Source organism: Vanacampus margaritifer, chromosome 16 (assembly GCF_051991255.1).
Source record: "Vanacampus margaritifer isolate UIUO_Vmar chromosome 16, RoL_Vmar_1.0, whole genome shotgun sequence".
NCBI lineage: Eukaryota > Metazoa > Chordata > Actinopteri > Syngnathiformes > Syngnathidae > Vanacampus > Vanacampus margaritifer.
The window spans coordinates 15,496,884-15,515,136 of record NC_135447.1 but is presented as its reverse complement, the minus strand read 5'-3'; the positions used below and the strand labels follow the sequence as shown (position 1 = coordinate 15,515,136).

The window sequence follows — 18,253 nt, the reverse complement described above, 5'->3', positions numbered from 1 at the left end:
TACTTTCGAGTGCAGGCTTTTAATAGATGTAGGACTATCAGCACTGTTAACTGGTGGTTCTTAAATGTCCTTCAAACCACAATTTATATCTCCAATTAAATGAATTAGTTTATAGAGCACATATCATTAATTTCTGTTAATGCAACCTCACAACAAGCAATCTCACTTAAAACAGCTGAAGCCTATCCCAGTTTATGAGGCAGGATTCGGGTTACTTAGTTTATTTGTTTATTTGTCTCACAAACAGAAAAAGTGGCATCACATAGCATTCTGTCTTAAATATAGGTTCAGGTATATAGCCTATGACTACCACTAACACACGTCCATATACTGGCTAGTAGGGGTGTGAATTGCATGGCAATTCGATTACCTGGCGATTCGATTTGTATCAAGATTCATAGGTCACGATTCGATTCGATACAGATTAATCCCGATACGAATCTATAAATTGATTATTGCGATTTTTTTAAACTCAAATTTAGAAAATACTAATCAGTAAACTTGTACATGTACACTGTAATATTTGTATGAAAATTTATTTATTTATCTGAAAATTCAGGTTGCAGTCTGTTGCATGTTTGAACAGCACTGAAATAAAAATATTAAGGCTTAATGTTCCATTAATATAACATTCTTCCATGCTTAATGTGTAAATCCTAACCCTAAGTAAGATGTTTTGTTGAATATTCCCATAAAAAATTTATGTTTAAAAATCGATTTGGCCGCACTTGAATCGATTCGAGAATTGCACACTGTAATATCGCGATATATTGCCAAATCGATTTTTTCTAACACCCCTGCTGGCTAGGGATTCAGGGCTGAACAATTAATCGAATTTAAATCGACATTGAATGCAATTTTGAGAGAGAAAAAAATCTTGATATGCAGTAAAATTGTAGGACGAGTCATTCTAAATAGGAACGATTTGATCAGTGGAAATCTGATTTGATATAGCTCAGTCCAAGACGTTGATGCAATGAGTATCTTGTTATTTTACAATGAACTTGTCAGTACTGTAAATGTGGAATTTCCTTCAAAGAATTTAACCTAACCTAAAATGTTAGGGGTAATAGTAGAAAATTTAAAGATGCACACTATAAATTCACGTGCGAAGAAAATACTCATATTTCCTTTCCTCCTTCATTTTTACTATGCTACTTATAAATGGGCTTAAGTGTGGAGCAGAAGTTTGTCAGCAACAAAAATATTTTTTTAAAATGCGTGATGAAAAATTTACTTGCACTGTCTAAAATTTTAGGAACAAAATGCTACTAGTACAAAGGGAAAGTTTGGAGTCTTGTCAAGAGGACCTTAAAACATTGCTTATTTAATCGCAATTGCAATCTTGAGGAGTGGATTTGGGTTTAAAAAAAAGATTTATTTTTGTTATTCCTATGTGTCATAAGGACAATGTAGTCTCTAACATGTTATGTGTTTATAATGTGGCAGGAAGTCACAACTATGAACACAGTTCTCAACAATCATTCACCGTGTCACCCATTTAATTACATTTAAACACAAATGTCAAAATTACAATGAGCATGTACTGAAACTTGGCATTAAAAAACGACAACGGTGAGCTGTAAGCGTTGGAGAATCCAGCCAATGAAGCCTATTCTGCCCTCTGCTGGACAACATTTCCCACTGCAGTGTCTAGTTCCTGGTTCATATCACGCTCTCGGTGACACTTGGAACACCACGCAGCATCAACTTTTTAAGAATGGAACTAGTCGGGTCTTAGGCCGTTAAAAATAATTTTCACTAGAATAGTATTCAAATATACTGCTGCTGGTAGACGTTTCGCCGCGGCAGGAGTCTGGAGACTCTTGCGCTGCTTTCGCTCTCAGTGGACTACCCAGCTAAGCTAGCTAACTGGCTAGTTAGCAAGCTACATTGCTTTCCAAAATGACTAACTGCTGTGCTGCAGCCAACTGTGACTACCAGCAAGAGGGGCCCGATACCAGCATCCCACTTTTCAGCTTTCCCTTGGATCCGGAGCGGTAAGGTTTTTCCATCGAAGAGTGGGACGTACGCGAGGTACCGAGCATGCAAAGGGAATATGTTAGCCATCTGCCTTTAGCATTGTCGTTCGCTCAACATCATGTTGGCTAACAGTGACACAACTCAGTTGAAAATGGCGCAGACTCACCACACTAATGAAAGAAGTCACGGAAAAAATAAAGTAAACGCATTCGTTCTGAATGGGAAACTTGACTGCAGCGGTGGTCGATGTGTTATTATGTAGTGTTCGACGTTTTTCAAAAATGAAAATAAAGCGTAGTTGGAAACTTTTTGTTGTGCAAATTACAAAATCGAATCTGTTATACGACACCTAGCGGCTCACCGCGGTAAGGTAGTGGGACCGACTAGTTGCACTCATTTAAAAATAGTTAGGCTACTCAATTTTCACTTATTCTGCATTCAAGACTTCATAAACAATTAATTCGGTTTGCTTTACAGTCCATTTTGAACGATGCAATTCTGTTATTTTTCTTCGTTTGGCAATTAGAATGACTCATTGTGTACCTAATGGATTAACTAGTTGAACATAGTTAAAGCCTAAAATGCTATATATATATATATATAATATATATATAATCTTTATTTATTTTTGCATGATCAAACTTAAGTTTGAGTTCACTCTTGTTCAACTTCAAGCCATCCACACCCAAAGTGACGCACCCCTGCAAGGTTTGGTATCGTGAGTTAAAAAAATAAAATAAAAAACTAGCCCTGATATGTCATGTGATCTAAAAATTCTACCTGCAGAGAATGTGTTTCTACTGTGACATAACGTTGTATAACAATTACCATGATTAAAGTAACACACCACTGAAGATTAATTTGTCATTCATTTGATTAGGCAGTGTGTATAAACATTAATAGTGAAAATATAGATGGCATTTGATTACCTTAAAAAAAATTCAGCTGATTAAAGGTGTATTTAAGGATCCTCTTGAAAAGTAGAAGCCAAACGTCTGTCACTTTTTTTTTTAAATGTGCATGTGGAAGCACATCCTACCAGCTCTCCTGCTCGTCCGGGGGAAACGCCTACACTGTAAAAATAGAGTGATATTTACTTGAAAAAGCCTGGTAAAGGTTGATGCACTCAGAAGTTTTAAGTAAATTTTGCAAGGCGTTTACCTAGAGACTTTACTAGATTTTTTCAAGTAAATCCTGTCGGAAACGTGCTAACACATCTTCATCTTCATCAGTCTCCGCTGCCTGCCTCACTTCATAGACGTACTTGCGGCTCTCAGGCTTTTTCAAGGTATACGGTGAGATCGGTGGAGTTACAACGATGAATGGCTGAATCCAAAGATCAGCAGCTACATGCTACAAACGCTCAAAGTACGCATGCACAGCTTAAAACGAGCACGTACGAGTAGTTACGGCAATTTCTGTACACAAAGCTACTCAATACTCAAAAAATATTAGATCGAAAGCCACTATGACGCCTCGGCCTTCACACAGTTATATCTATGAGTAGTAAATAAATAGAAAAACACAGGGAAAAAAGCAATCATTAAAATATAAGATCTGATAAAATACACCTTTATTTATCCCACCATGGAGAATTTCACAGCGTTACCAGCAGCAATACACATCATCACACATCATATATAAATAATATGTATCACAAAAAATACTTATGTAGCCTATAGTTAAATAAAAACGGAGAAACACTGTAGTGCAAATAGATGGCATCATCATCACATTTGTTAAATTTGAAATGAAAACATCACATCACACCACATCAATGGTCTACTAAATAATAGTTCAAGTATAGTACATAATCAGGGTTTTTCCTGTGTACAAAATTCAGAGGTGGCCACCACCTAATTTGCGCTCCAGCCATCACCAAAGTCTTAAAAACACAGTATATCCAAGAAACATAATAGTGTTTTACAAAACGCTGAACTATATTTACAATTTAATATGTACTAGTGGATTAATTTTTAATGATTGTAGTTAAAAAATGGCAAAAAATAATGGCAACTTTGTATTCATATAATTTCTCATTTCCAGTCCTTGATCGTAAAATGGCTGCAGGAGGGCGGCCGATAATGCTGTAGATCACCACCGCGAGTACTGATACCTTAAAATAAGACTGGTATTGGCACCGATACCTGGTATCTGTAGTCACCCATTAGGGGTGAGAATCTTTGACTGTCTCACGATTTCATTTGATTCAGATTTTTGGGCCTGCGATTCGCTTCAGAATCGATTTTCGATTCAATTTATAGATGTGCAAAAAATCGTCATGATCTAATCCAGTCTGACTCGCTAATGCTAATTAGTGTGCTACTTGCGCCACTTTTATCACTCAAAAGAACGGACGGCTATTCATACAAAACGCTTTAGGAATGTATACAGAGAAGCATCTTAACATTACTAATCGATAATTCCTCGTCCTACGCTGCAAAAAAAAACTTTTATTGGAAGAACTTGATCGTGACTTCTACTCTCTAATGTGGCTACAACTTAGTGTATCAGAACGCGCGGAGCAATACTGCCCCTAAGTGGCCAAATCGTGTACAACATGAACAGCGCTCCCAATAAAGGTACACACAAACAAGGGCAAGATATTATAAAATCATTTAAATAAAATCGATTTTGGGACATTTAAAATCGATTCTGAATCGTACTAAATGAGAATCACGATTTTTATGAGAATCAATTTTTTTATTTGATTTTTTGGCACACCCCTGTCACCCATCATAGTCAGGATGATACCACCTCTGCCTCATTTTGAGCTAGGGGCAATTCCATGCATGTTTTTCATAATGTGGGAGGAAACCGGTTTAAAATATGATTTGATGGGTAGTCATTTTAGATGGGAAATTGGAACTACTTTTGGAATTGGAGCTCTTTATTATTTTCCTTATTCATTAATTTATTTCCAGATAATAGATAACCAATGACCGACAAAAGTGCTTAATGAAGCTTAATGAAAGATCTCGGTGTGACTCTTAGAACTGTATACCTGCTTCAGTACCCCCTTTGAATGATCATGTCATGAAGATTGAACCACATCTGCCATGTAATAATAAATCTGATGTTCTAAAGGTGAAACTAAACATTTTTGTGTAAGAATGAAAAGAGAACAGAATAAATGTATGTGCTAAACATAGCCAGAAACCAGTCATAACTTCATTTTTACCAGACTCAAGACAAATGGAAGAAAAATGGGCAAGTTAAAGTCTACCATGCATTTGTATACACACTGAGCTGAAGTGAAAATGACAAATTTCTCATTGTGTTTTTCCTCTGTTTTTAGCTGCAAAAAATGGTTGACTAACTGTTGTCGCCAAGATTTGGCGTCACAACCTCCAGAGGAGCTGCACAAACTCTACAAACTTTGTGCAAAACACTTCGAACCCTCTTTGATAAATAATCAGGTAATCAGTCATTTTGAACATTATGCTTACATACGCATTCTCATAATTGTTTAGCAACATTTTATTTTTGCTGTTGTTGTGTGTCAATTTTCCATTGTAGTTGGCGTTGTTTTATTTGGAGCTTCCTGCATGATTTGGGAGCAAGAGTGAGTGGTGGCAGTGGGAGTTGCATTAGAAACACCATTTGACTGCAGTTTGAACTACGGCAAATTATAAACCACAATGAATGAACACTAAACAATTGCGTTAAATCTACAGGCTCATATTGGCCAAATGGCCTGAAATTCACATCACAGTATAAATGTAATTCCTTCACAGTACTGTAATGGTAAATGTTGCGATAGAAAATAAAGTGCAAAAATAATTATGGAAGTACTGTATTTCCGAATGGGTTATATAGCAAGGTTAAATTGAGTTTATAAAAGAAAGACAAGAGAAAGATAAAACAAAAGCAAAGATGCAATGTAATTTTGAGAATATTTATCGGGCAACTTACCATTGTCAAACTAGAAAATCTACTTGCTGCAGTACTCACTCCCTTTGAAAGTTATGAGATTGGAATGACTCTTCATAGTCAAGCCCTCAGGCATTGCAAGTGAAAAGAAATTGTTTTCCAATTTGACTACAAAACACTATGAAATTATCTACTTGTAGTTTCATTAATAATTTTTGCCAGCAAGTGATGTTTTTTGCTGCCCGTTCACATGTCCACGTCATCCATTGAAACCTGATAATTATACACCTCGCCAGACATGAACCCTGACATATATGCGTCCGATCTTGTATGATCATTAACATAACATGGCTGCTGATATAACTCGTAATAGGCAGATGTAAATTCTCTGTCAACTGGCTCATAAATTGTACCTTATTACAATAAAGTACCTAATAATACATTGATTTGCTCATCAGATAACAAAATGACATTTCTTTAAGGCACATGTTAAATATCACTATACTATCGATATTGCAGTGCTCAACACCCATATCGCATATGATGCTTTTTCGATATTGCGTAGCCCTACTTTATACTGTACAATTGCATTCATGGCTATAATTGTGTACTAACCTCACTAAAATTCATTTTGATGCTTTAAAGAATTAGCAATTACAAATTGTTAAAATATTTAATTAGCATTCACTTTCCAACAATGCACAGCATTTTTAATTTTTTTTAAATACAGGCAGCTGTCCCAAAACCTTTTGGCGACCATTTTTAAACGAATACACCTTTTGAAGGACCGGCATTATAGTTGTTGTTGTTTTTTAAATCACCATTTCCTACAATTATAGAGATAGACCGATAGGATTTTCCAGGACTGATAACCAATCTAATGCCGATGATGATTATTAGTAGTCAAGGAGGCCTATAACCGATATTTGGAGCAGATATAAATTTTTTATATTCTTTGTTGAACTATCTTAAAAAGCATGTTTATTGAACAACGTTTCAAAATGTACCATTTTTTTCCAATAAATCTTAGACAATAGACATCCTTTTTAATTTCTAACAAAATGTTCAGGGAGGTCCCAAGGTTATCAGTACGTCCTAAAATTAAAATATCAACATAAACAATACCAGAGCTCTCTAATTTTCTACAGTAAATATTTATTTTTCCAAAATTTTAAAATACCTGAAATCTTAAACGTTCACATTTCTTTGTTTTAATATCGAACAAAAACAAAAGGTTCAGAAGGTTCCCAGGGTCAGCAGCATCTCTTATAAAGTTAACTGAAAATTTAAATAAATAGTTCCCTGAGATCAAAATGGTTTTAGATTTACCTTATATCGGCTGTCCGATTTAAAAATAAATAAAATAAATTAAAAAAAATAATAATAATAATAAAAAGGCTGATACTATTCGTCAATATATATTCGTCAAAATGCCTGATATCGGTGCCGATGGCCAGGCCGATTATCGGTCTATCCCTATACAATAGCTTCAACGAATCCGGTCGTATGCTGTATTCCGACAAGTGTTACAACAGTAACGACGGTGTATGATGAATAATGTTGTCGTTAGCATAGTTTTTTTTTTGTTTTTGTTTTTTTCTACAGGAGAGCTCAGTATTGTTCATTCGATTTGACATCATCATTGCTCTCCTTTTTTTTTTTTTTTTTTTAAATCCAACAAATCAATTAAAAAAATGTAATAAATGTTTTTTTTGTTTTGTTTTGTTTTTTTTAAATACATATACATATATATACACATATACACACATATATATATATATATATATATATATATATATATATATATACCCTTTTTTTTGTATGTGGGTGAGTATGTGTATGTGCGTGTGTGTGTGTGTGTGTGTGCGTGCGTGCGAGCGTGTGTGTATTCATCAGTTCACCTAAAGCCCATTAAAAAAAAATCCCATACTAATAATATAATATAATAATAAATTGCCAGATGCAGAAACATCAATGTAAGTTATCACGATGTAGTGGCTCTCGCTTGTAGTGGCTCTCGCTAACTTGTTGTCGTTAGCATAGTTTTTGTAACGGTATTTTTGGATTTAATAATCTTGCGATGAAGCTTCACTTTGTCTCGCTGCCTTTGTTCCACGCCTCCACTCCATGTTCCCGCTGCCACTGGTATGAATCTAACTAGCAACGATCGGGCTTGCTGAAGCTCGCAAAATGACCATGATTCATGCCCCTTTATCCAGTCAAGCATGCACCGGTCACTTTTGTTTCTTATCTTGCGTTGTCACAGCCTCATGTTCAAAATGTCTTTGGTTCAAATATGAAAATCCACTTTAGGTGTATTTTCAGTTGCTGAAAATTGTCAGTAAATAGTGTTCCGGTCTAGCCATTCTCACACAGTGCTGGACTCTTTGAACCCTGGGATGTTGAACCCTTGAATAAGGGATCTGATTTTAAATATTGTCTTGTTTGTGTTCAATTAATATATTTTTTTCCTGTTTTGCACCAAAAGTTAAACTTTAAATTTTAAGTCAAAGCAGAAGTAAACATTGCTTTTCTTCTTTCAACAGAAAAGTCTCTTGAACGACGATGCTGTTCCAACAATATTTGACTTTGCTGTGCCCACCGAGAATGAACCAACATGTAACAGGAAACGTGCGGGAGGCCCTGTAAGTGTGTCACTGTCTGACAAATGTCTTTTTAAATTTTCATTCAAATATTTAATCAATAAATAAACATTATTATTTTTATTATTATTACTTCAGGTGGAAGAGGAACCCACTGTGAAGAAGACAAAAGGTAAACTTCAATGCATGTCAAACAAAATCATGACTAGGATCTGACCAATATGGATGTTTTTTTTAGTTCGATGACGTTGATTCTGATAGTTGGCTGAATACAATTTCGACAAGCAGTTAACCGGCCAATTACTTCATTTATACTTCATTTGGTACTTTATTTTTATAGCGCTTTTCCACTTTACAAGGCCCTCAAAGCGCTTTACATTTAACTACTCATTCATCGACTGATGATGACAGCATCAGGAGCAACTTCGGGTTCTGTATCTTGCTCAAGGATGCTTCGATGTGGTCACAATGGCATGGGATCAAACCCACAACCTCTAGGTTGCAAGATGACCACTCTACCACTGAGCCACACCGCCCCATAAATAATTGAATATTACAGGCTTTATAATTAATTAATCTACTCTTGACTAATTGCATTTTATTTAGATAACATTACTTTCCATAAAAAATATTTTTATTTATTTAAATGGTTGTTAGTGAATGAATGAAACAAATAATAGACGCAGACATGAATATTTGTTTTTAACTCTGGAGCATTTTCCCGATCTAATTGCATTTTAATACAAAACAGTAGAAAAATACTTAATGGTATTGATGCATTAAAATCCCACCGCTAAAATATATAATGAATGCCCTAAAATAGTTTTTGTTCCCTTAAGCCTCACAACAATAAGACTATGAGTTATAGGCCCTACCATAACCCTAACCCATTCAACCAAGATTTATGTAGAAAATATTTGCCTTTGTCAGGAAAATTTGAAAAATAAAAATCATTTTTGACTGTTATGTGCTCTTTTCCATTAGACAACATAGCAACACCAAAAGTGACTGAGGAGGCAAAAGAAGTCTCTGGCGATGGCTCTGCAACACCTGAACAGAAAGAATACCAAGCTCACGAGAATGTAGGTGGCTTTAAAGCCAAAGAGACTCTTAAGGCCTATTTCAAGGAAATTCTGGCACTGACTGGATTCAGCATCAACGGTGGCAACATCAACACAGATGAGTCGACTGGAGCAAGGGATCAGCATTCTCTGAAGAAAATCTTTGTCGAGAAAATTGATAAGAAGGAAATCCTACAGGTCAGTGAGAGCCTAATGCGAGAGGAGATCCAGAACAGCCTGAGACATGCCCGATTCTTTTCTATTCTGCTCCAAAATGTGACCAGCATTGAGGGAAAGGAGCACATTCCAATTTTCATTCGATCTGTCACAGAGGATGGTTTCCCACAAAAACACCTTGTTGGGTTCCTGCCTTGCGATTTGGATGCCGACAATCTTTTTAACCATCTTCTATCCGAGTTAAGAAATAAGTGGGGGTTGCGGATGGAGCATTGCAGAGGACTCTCATATCTAGTTAGTGGACGCATGTGTCAGCCAATGCGAGACCTCACTTGCAAAATTTTACTGGAATTTCCGCAAGTTGTGTTATCACCAAGTGACCCATATGCTTTTAACATATGGATCATTCGCTGCATGCCAGTGCCAACAATTCAAACTATCGTGGACACTGTGGAAGAAGTGGCCTCATTACTCAGGAACACACCTGAGCTGCACAAAAGATTGGAAGGAAAAATCCAGATGGCATATCGCCAAATAAAGGGAGAAGTGGATCGAATCAAGGGCATCCTCAGTATGACTTGGGAATATGGCACTGATGCCTTCCAAACCATGTTGGATATCTTGGAGCCTTTCCTGAACTGCATCAATGAAATGATTTCAAAGGTGGATGAAGATGCAGCTGAACAGATGGCCAAGCTCAAGCCAGTCCTGAGGAATTTCAATTTCATCATGACATTAGTTGTTCTCAAGAACACCCTTTGTTGTGTGAGCATACTCAACTCAAGTCTCAGGGGAATAATTAGCATGAGCAGTACGTTGCAGTACACAATTTCAAATGCCTTAAAGCTGGTAAACAAATACCAACAAGACATTGCCATATTAAACAGAAAATGGTTTTCAGATGCAGTCAGTCGAGCCAAGAAGCTTGGCGTTGAAGTCATCAAACCTGAGCTTGACCATGGAGATTCAAATGACACCCCGCTAGAGGACTTTTACCGAGAAACCTTAGCGCGGCCCATCTTGCAGTATCTTGTTGCAGAGGTTAAGCGTATTTTCAGTATAGAGATGGTGAGGATTCTCAGATGGCTCTCTTTAGTGCCATCCTACATGGCTGACCACAATTTCAGCATTCGCCGTGACAAAGTCGCAGACGCCAATTTGAACAACCTTGCAAGGCCTGACACGTTCTACGAAGAGCTTGGTTGTTGGGAAGTGAAATGGAGACATGCAAGCAAGCGGCGGATTCTGCCAACCACAGTGTTTGCTACACTGAAGATACCAGACATTGGGTTTTACCCAAATGTGCAGAGCTTGTTGAGGGTGTTGGGTACTGTGCCATGTGTAAATGCAGAGGCAGATGTTTATGGGCAATACCACATGGTACTGGAACGATGCCACGCCTACCTGAAAGACACTCCCGAGGACGAAAGACAGTGTAGCTCTGCATATGTCTATGTCAACCAAGATGTGCATTTCAATGTTGAGCAAATGGTGGATTCATATGTCCAGAATCATCCAGACATACTGCAGATGATACAGACCGTGAGTAGATTATTTTTATTTTTTTTAAATAACAATTGTTTTGACCAATGATAAAACATCTTTAATAACAGTGACAATTTTTGTATGTTTTACAGGACGAAGAAATTAAAGATAAGCCTTCCAAAGGTACGGTGATTTATCCAAATTGTGGAATCTTGATTTATGAATTTAATGAATTTTATGACCCACTGTTCACCAACCTAAATCTTTGCAAACCAAGATAATGTTTACCATTAAAGGAATACACCACTTATAACTAATTTTCCAGTATTTGATTAGACATATTCATAAAAAATAAAAGTGCAGACATCTCTGGCATTTTACTCCCTGATTTATTTATTTGTTTAAAAGATTAACTATCAAAGCAAGAACATACCTTGGGCAAAGCCATTATCCAGGTCACGTGATCGCGATGTATTCTGTGCGTGGATCGCCGCCTTCGTTCATTTGAATAGGAGCTTGCTGATGCAATGGCAAGAGAAATGCTGTCTTCTATCGCCAAATAGTGTGCCAATTGTGATTGCTGTAATCCTCAGCATGTCAGATTTCATGTCCTTCCGTGGGGTGGTGGGGGGTGGCCTTTCCTAATGTAGATGTAAGCACTCTGAGTACGACAAAATGCAGCTGGTCTAGCGAGTCAAAGTTGGTCGGATTTTTACCGTCCAGGTTAGGGACTGTCCGCAAATTACATTTCCAGAGTGACCAATGTCAAGGGTAACTTGAGTCCCACATATGTCATCCTGTAACACGCAACTTGCAGACGATCTCTAACTTGTACATGCTATAGGGCGGCTAGATGCGTACTCCTTATCGGTCACAGTTTCATCTTCACTTTCGGCTGGACACAAATCTTTGGCGACTCCCTCGTGGCTGTACTGCTTTTGAAGAAGCGGTTCTTTGCTATAGGTCAGGGGTGTCAAACTCATATTAGCCCTCCAAATCAGAAGCTGTCGGCATCGACAGGACAACACACTTGTTTTTCAAATCACCGTAATTCCTGAACCGCTAGCACTAGCAATGTAATTCCAACGGTTTCTGAAAGCAGAGGAGCGGAGCTTTACGTGAATACCACATATTACATTACAGTAGCTAGCAGATTGTCACGCATGGAGGAGGGGGAAGTCCCGAGTCATAGAAAGGAGTAACTTCAAAGTACCGTAACTCCTGAACTATTTGTGCTAGCAACATAGTTCCAACGGTTTCTGAGAGCGGAGAAGCAGAGCTTTGCATTGACATTGATTCCACATACATTACGGTAGCTAGCAGATTTTCATGTGTGGAGGAGGTGGAAGCGGTGTGTCATAGAAGAGACAATAGGAGATGACGCATGTCTTACAAATCAACGTATCCACGGAACCATTTACTCGCAACGTATCTGAAAGCGAAGGAGCGGAGCTTTACATCGAGTGAAAAAAACAAAACAAAATAAAGCAGGTGGACTGCTATGATAATAGTACTAAAAGGGTTTAACTCTACATGAAGGAAATATATTACCAAGTGAGCCAGACTGGTAAAATCGTGGTGTATAACTTAAAAAGATTGGCGTCAGTTAAACATACACCTTCGCTATTTGCAGGCCATCCCTAAATTGCGGGGCTCAACTGCAAATATTGTTCCAAAAAATAACACAAATGCAAAAGGAACATGGCAACGCAGTGACGAAAATAGAACACGAAATAGTGGTTCCGGCTTTTCTGGGTCACGCAAATATGTTTTTTTAAATTACTGTACAATGTATTTTGATAAATATCGACTTAAAAACGGTGAAATACGACTTAAATCGAAATTCGGGTTACATCGCCAGCGTAGGAAAGGAACTCAGCCGCAACTCGAGGGCTTCCTGTATATCGCTGTTAGTGGCTGATGTATATTAATTTACACTTGACAAGACTACACTGCCCGGGGGCAGTGGCAGGTGGAGCAGGCACAGTAACTCATTAGGTTTGCCGTGCCCTACCCATGACACTGCTCTAGTGGCTTTATGATGGGAACCGGGCTGGATCAGCCGAAGCAGAGAAGTGTGGAGCAGGCACAGTAACTCATTAGGTTTGCCGTGCCCTCCCCATGACACTGCTCTAGTGGCTTTATGATGGGAACCGGGCTGGATCAGCCGAAGCAGAGAAGTGTGGAGCAGACCCAGCCACAGGGCTCTAGAAAGCTGAGTTCATTGGCAGAGCATAATTTGCAGTCAGTTAACAGAGTGGTCCATTTATCCATCCACGGCTGACATTGCTCCTACAATCCCTGCCTGGAAGTTAAGTCTGGCTGGTAAATTGGTATCAGTGTGTTAGTATTAGAGTTTTTTCCCCCTCCACAAGTCCTTGTACGAATATACTCGCGCAGTCTTCGCATCCCATTTAGCGCTGTACTTTTATATTTGTCCCATTGTGTTCATTTTTTGTTCACGCCCTTATCTTTTCTTACAGTGGCAAGCCAAGGAAACCATGCTGAAAAAGACACTGAAGATGAAATACAACTAATAAACATGGAGATGGACGCTGAGAGTCTTGTAGAGATGAAGTGTGCTGAGACAGATAGAGAAGCTTTGAAGTCGGCCCTACAAGCTGCGGTGACTGCAGCATACAACAGCCAAAGCTGGCAACAAAATGAGGTTTCTTCTGCTCAGGATGGAGAAGTTGAGTATGTCACCAAGTCTGAAATGAAAGAAGTACTCACTGTGTGTGAAGATGCAGTCAGAGAAGGAATTCTCATGGAAGCCGGGGGTTCATTCTTTTCATTGTTCATCGATCGTGTTGTTAAGATCGGGGCGAAGGAATATCTTCCGCTCTTTCTTAGGTTTGTGGACAGTTTTGATGTCATGCGACTGGAGTTGATGGGATTCCTGGAAGCAGATCTGGATTGTGAGGCTATGGTGCGTCGCCTCACAGAAATAGTAACAGAAGAGTGGGGTCTTGATTTGAATAACTGCAGAGGTCAGGCATACCTTGGATCTGGTGATGTTTCTTACAAACTAAAAGCGTTTGCTTGCAAAGTACAGGAGAAGTACCCCCTTGCCATTAGCACACATTGCTCTTGCTACTCATTCAACACATGGTGGTCAAAATCTATTCCAGTACCTGTTGTTAAAAGAGCCCTTGATACATTTGAAGAGGTGGTGAGTTTTTTTGGCAGCCGAACTGCTCTAGAAAAACAGCTTGATCATGTAATTGCCTACGGTCTTCGGGAGAGCTATGAAAAGGTCCAGGAATTGCAGGGGACGTACTGTTCCCTTTGGCAAGAAATGCATGATTCGTATGAAGTGTTTGTGCAGATGCTGGAGCCCCTTGTTGAGTGTCTGGAGAAAGTTAAAAGCAACCCACAGAGGTGGAAAAATGATGTATCAGAACAAGCTGGGGTACTCCTAAACAAACTGCTGCAATTTGATTTCATTATTGCTTTGGTTACCTTAAAGAATACCTCATCTTTTACCAGAGAGCTGAGTGCAGGACTTCAGAGAGATCATTTCAATGCAGCGTTCCAGCTATGTCAAATCACTGGCATTGTGGCCACGTTGAACAGAATAAAAACAAATTTAAAAGTATTCCACCAGAATTGGTTTGATGAAGCCTGTGCAATTGCACAGAGTCTAAGAGTGCCCATAGAAATGCCTGAAAACTCTTTGCCAAGGGACAGCTTAATAAAGCCAGTAGGGTTTTACAAAGACGGCTTAAGCGTGCCCCTAGTCGATAACCTCATCAATGCCGTCAAGGATCATTTTTCCGAGGATCACAAGGAAGCTCTTAATTTCCTCTCCCTGGTTCCTTGCCTGGTTACAGTGAGTTACATGTTTGAGAGCTTGAAATCAAAGCCGCCTCTCTACAGCAGTGATCTTCCTGACGCTGAAAACTTCTTCACTGAACTCTGCTGTTGGAGAGTTACATGGAAGACTAAAGTTGCCTCAGTGACTATCCCAAATTCAATATTTCAAACACTGCGTCTGCCGCTTATGCAGTACTTTGGCAATATCAATGCACTCCTCAGGATTATGTCTGTGCTACCCAGTACAGCTCTTGAGGACTGTGGAGTTGTAATGCGACACAAGAAGTTCCAAGAGTACCTGAGGAATACATATCCCAAAGACAGGTCCCTGTGCTTGGCTGTGCTACAGGTCGGCACAGATTTCAACAGAGATCTTGACCGCATGGTGGGCCAGTGTTTGAAGGTTACTCCACAAGCCCTGGAGGGCATCTGTTTGGTGAGTGCTTTAGTTAGATTTAACTATACATTGTGATATATGTTTCTCCTTTATTGTATTCCTCAAGCAGGTTCTCCAGTAGACAAAGTTTTATTTTGCTTTTTTTTTTTTACCAAAGTTATCGCATTTATCAGTATTATCATGATTAAAGAGACAACAGGGCATTCAACTAAATTGCATCAGGTCCCGAGCTGAAGGTGGGCCAGAGAGATTGCTGACACCAGCCTATATCCGTGGATGTAGTTGGCAAGGGAAACATGAGAATTCTAGTTGCTTAACACTAGACACGCAGTTGAACACGAGAGTATAATCTGTCATAAATTTGTACACTTGAGAATTTTTCCCCCCGACTTCTAATATTATGGCAATACCCTGCCTATTGCCAATTACAAAACAATGGCACCGCTTTAGACGCTGCAATGACCACGTGTTGGGAATCTCCAGCATAGGGCTCCTTGCCAGCTATGGCTAGTCGGAGGACCCCAAGAGACAACTGATATTGCTCATATCAATGTCATAGCTGTACCGTCACAGCCAATGTCAGGGTTTGGACATCTTTTTTTGGGGGGGGTTGCTGCTGCACAGGCCCTCAGGGGTTGTAGAAAAACATCCAATCTTTATTACTAAAACAACATGGGATATTCCGTGTCAATTCATGCAAATCCCCAGAACTTCCCCAGTGACACCACTTTAATTTGCCTGATTTTTATTCCATTAGTGCATTATGATGTCAACAGAAAGAATCTGAACTTTTAGCCTCCGAGCTCAAATGGTTTTCAAGTTCAACTTATTTATCATCATATTTGGGAACAGAAGGGCTTCAAATACGGCTATGGGACAAAATGACCACTTTGGACCCCCTACATCACGCCACTGGTTGGCCATGTAGGCACCTGATGATCCAAATAAGCCCCCACCACCGTAAAAAATTGCAGCTATTCTTTGAAAACATTGCAACCTATATTAAACTTTACAATATTGTAAACTGTAGACTGTTTCGCCCCTATTCTCTTTCGCGCTGGTTCTCAACACCGGTCCTCGAGTAACCCTATCCAGCCTGTTTTTCATGTCTCCCTTAGCCAGCACAGCTGATGATCGTTATCAGGCTTCATGCGGAGCTTGCTGATTAGCTGATCGTTTGAAACACCTGTGGAGCATGGAAAACAGGCTGGATAGGCGTACTCAAGGACCGCGGTTGAGAACTGCTCTATAGTATCCTCATAAAAGATTAACTTTTTTTTTCTTACTTGAAGATAAAGAGCAAACTTCGAATTATACTTAACGTAACTGAAGTCATAGTAAGGAAGAACTCCGAAAAAAGTGTCTCTCCTGGAAAAATGGTATGGAGTCAAAAGGACAAAAGGTCAATATATCCAAGAAGTAATGGTCAGTAGTAGAAATGAAAAGGCAATTGACATCAAGGATAATGAAAACTCCAGTCTAAAACAGGTAAAGGCATTTAAGTACCTGGGAGTAACGATGAATGCGGAAGGAGGCACTGAAACAGCGGTGAGAGCAACAGTAACACCAGCATGGGCAAAGTGAAGAGAACTGTCAAGTGTTAGGGGAGACAGAAAAATTCCCAGGAGACTAGAAGTTAAACTATGTAACGCAGTCATACATACGCATATGTTGTACGGGGCAGAGGTATGGACAATAGGTAAAAAGGAGGAGAGGATTTTAGAGGCAACAGAAATGAGGATGCAGAGACAAATTAAGGGGGTGACATTGAAGGATAAGGAAAGAAGGGAGAAAATCAGGAGGGAGTTAGGATAAACAATATAAATGAGAAGTTAAAGGAGATTAGAAAGAGGTGGTATGGGCGTGATGACAATGCAGGAAGTTTGGAAGGCTATGAGTCTGCAATTAGAAGGAAAAAGACCAAGAGGAAGGCCAAAGAAGAGATGGAATGATGATGTATATCGGGATTTGCTCCATTTCAAAGTGAAGCCAGAGGATGTTCAAAATAAGGGTTCTTAGAGAGTAAAGAATGAAAACTGAGGGTCATGAATGATAACTAAATATATGTGATATATATTTATGTCTCCACAGAATAAGGAAGCCAAAAGTTTATTCAGAAACTCTGACAATATGGAAGGTAAAGTATTTTTTAAATTTTATTTTCAACTGTCAACTGAAATTAGTTTGATTTGTTAGCCCCAACATCACATTTATTTTTTGTACTATTTTTCTTTGCCCTGTAGTGGCCACGTCTGTCAAGGTGGAAAGTGATGAGCCTGAAATTCAGCAGTGTCCTGAATTGAGGGGGGAACAACAACAACACATGAAGCCAGTAGATGAGAATGGACAAATTGGTGACAACCGTCAAAGTCTGGTGACAATATTCAGACAGGCTGCAATCCTTGGGAAAAAAAATCTCAGTCTCACAGATCTCTCTGAAGAGCAAAAAGAGTATTTTACCCAGGAGCTCAACATGTGCCACTGGTTCAGTAAAGAGAAATGTGCACTGTCCATGAGTGAAGGTGAAATTGTGACTTTACTCATAGACGGCATTAGAGATGTCGTATTGAGTGAGCTACAGGAATCTCCATTCTTCTCACTTATCACAGACAAACCTGTAAAGATCGCAGATGAGACTCACCTACCTGTTTTTGTCAGATATGTCCGAGAATCTGCTCCAAATGTAGAGCTGATAGGTTACTTGCCATATGACAAAAACTGTGACGTTGATACACAAGCAAGTAAGCTTTCAAAAATTCTAACAGAATACTGGGGCTTACCGATGGCACACTGTCGAGGACAAGCATTCATGCACCTGGGCTCAGGTTACCAAAGCCTGAAGAAAATGTCTTTGGACA

General features: G+C 38.9%; 1 protein-coding gene across 1 annotated transcript in view; it reads left to right on the top strand.

Moving 5' to 3' along the window:
- Positions 1-1,629: 1,629 nt before the first annotated feature.
- LOC144036108 (uncharacterized) overlaps positions 1,630-18,253 on the top strand; it is a 27,287-nt gene continuing 10,663 nt past the window's right edge. Inside the window, exons 1-9 of the mRNA XM_077546431.1 lie at positions 1,630-2,000; positions 5,282-5,402; positions 8,403-8,501; positions 8,598-8,631; positions 9,444-11,239; positions 11,335-11,365; positions 13,666-15,434; positions 17,487-17,532; positions 17,639-18,253. The exon at positions 17,639-18,253 is cut by the window's right edge and continues 1,190 nt beyond it. Coding sequence (XP_077402557.1) covers positions 1,906-2,000; positions 5,282-5,402; positions 8,403-8,501; positions 8,598-8,631; positions 9,444-11,239; positions 11,335-11,365; positions 13,666-15,434; positions 17,487-17,532; positions 17,639-18,253 — 4,606 coding nt within the window. The 5' untranslated portion in view covers positions 1,630-1,905. The remainder of the gene's footprint in view (positions 2,001-5,281; positions 5,403-8,402; positions 8,502-8,597; positions 8,632-9,443; positions 11,240-11,334; positions 11,366-13,665; positions 15,435-17,486; positions 17,533-17,638) is intronic.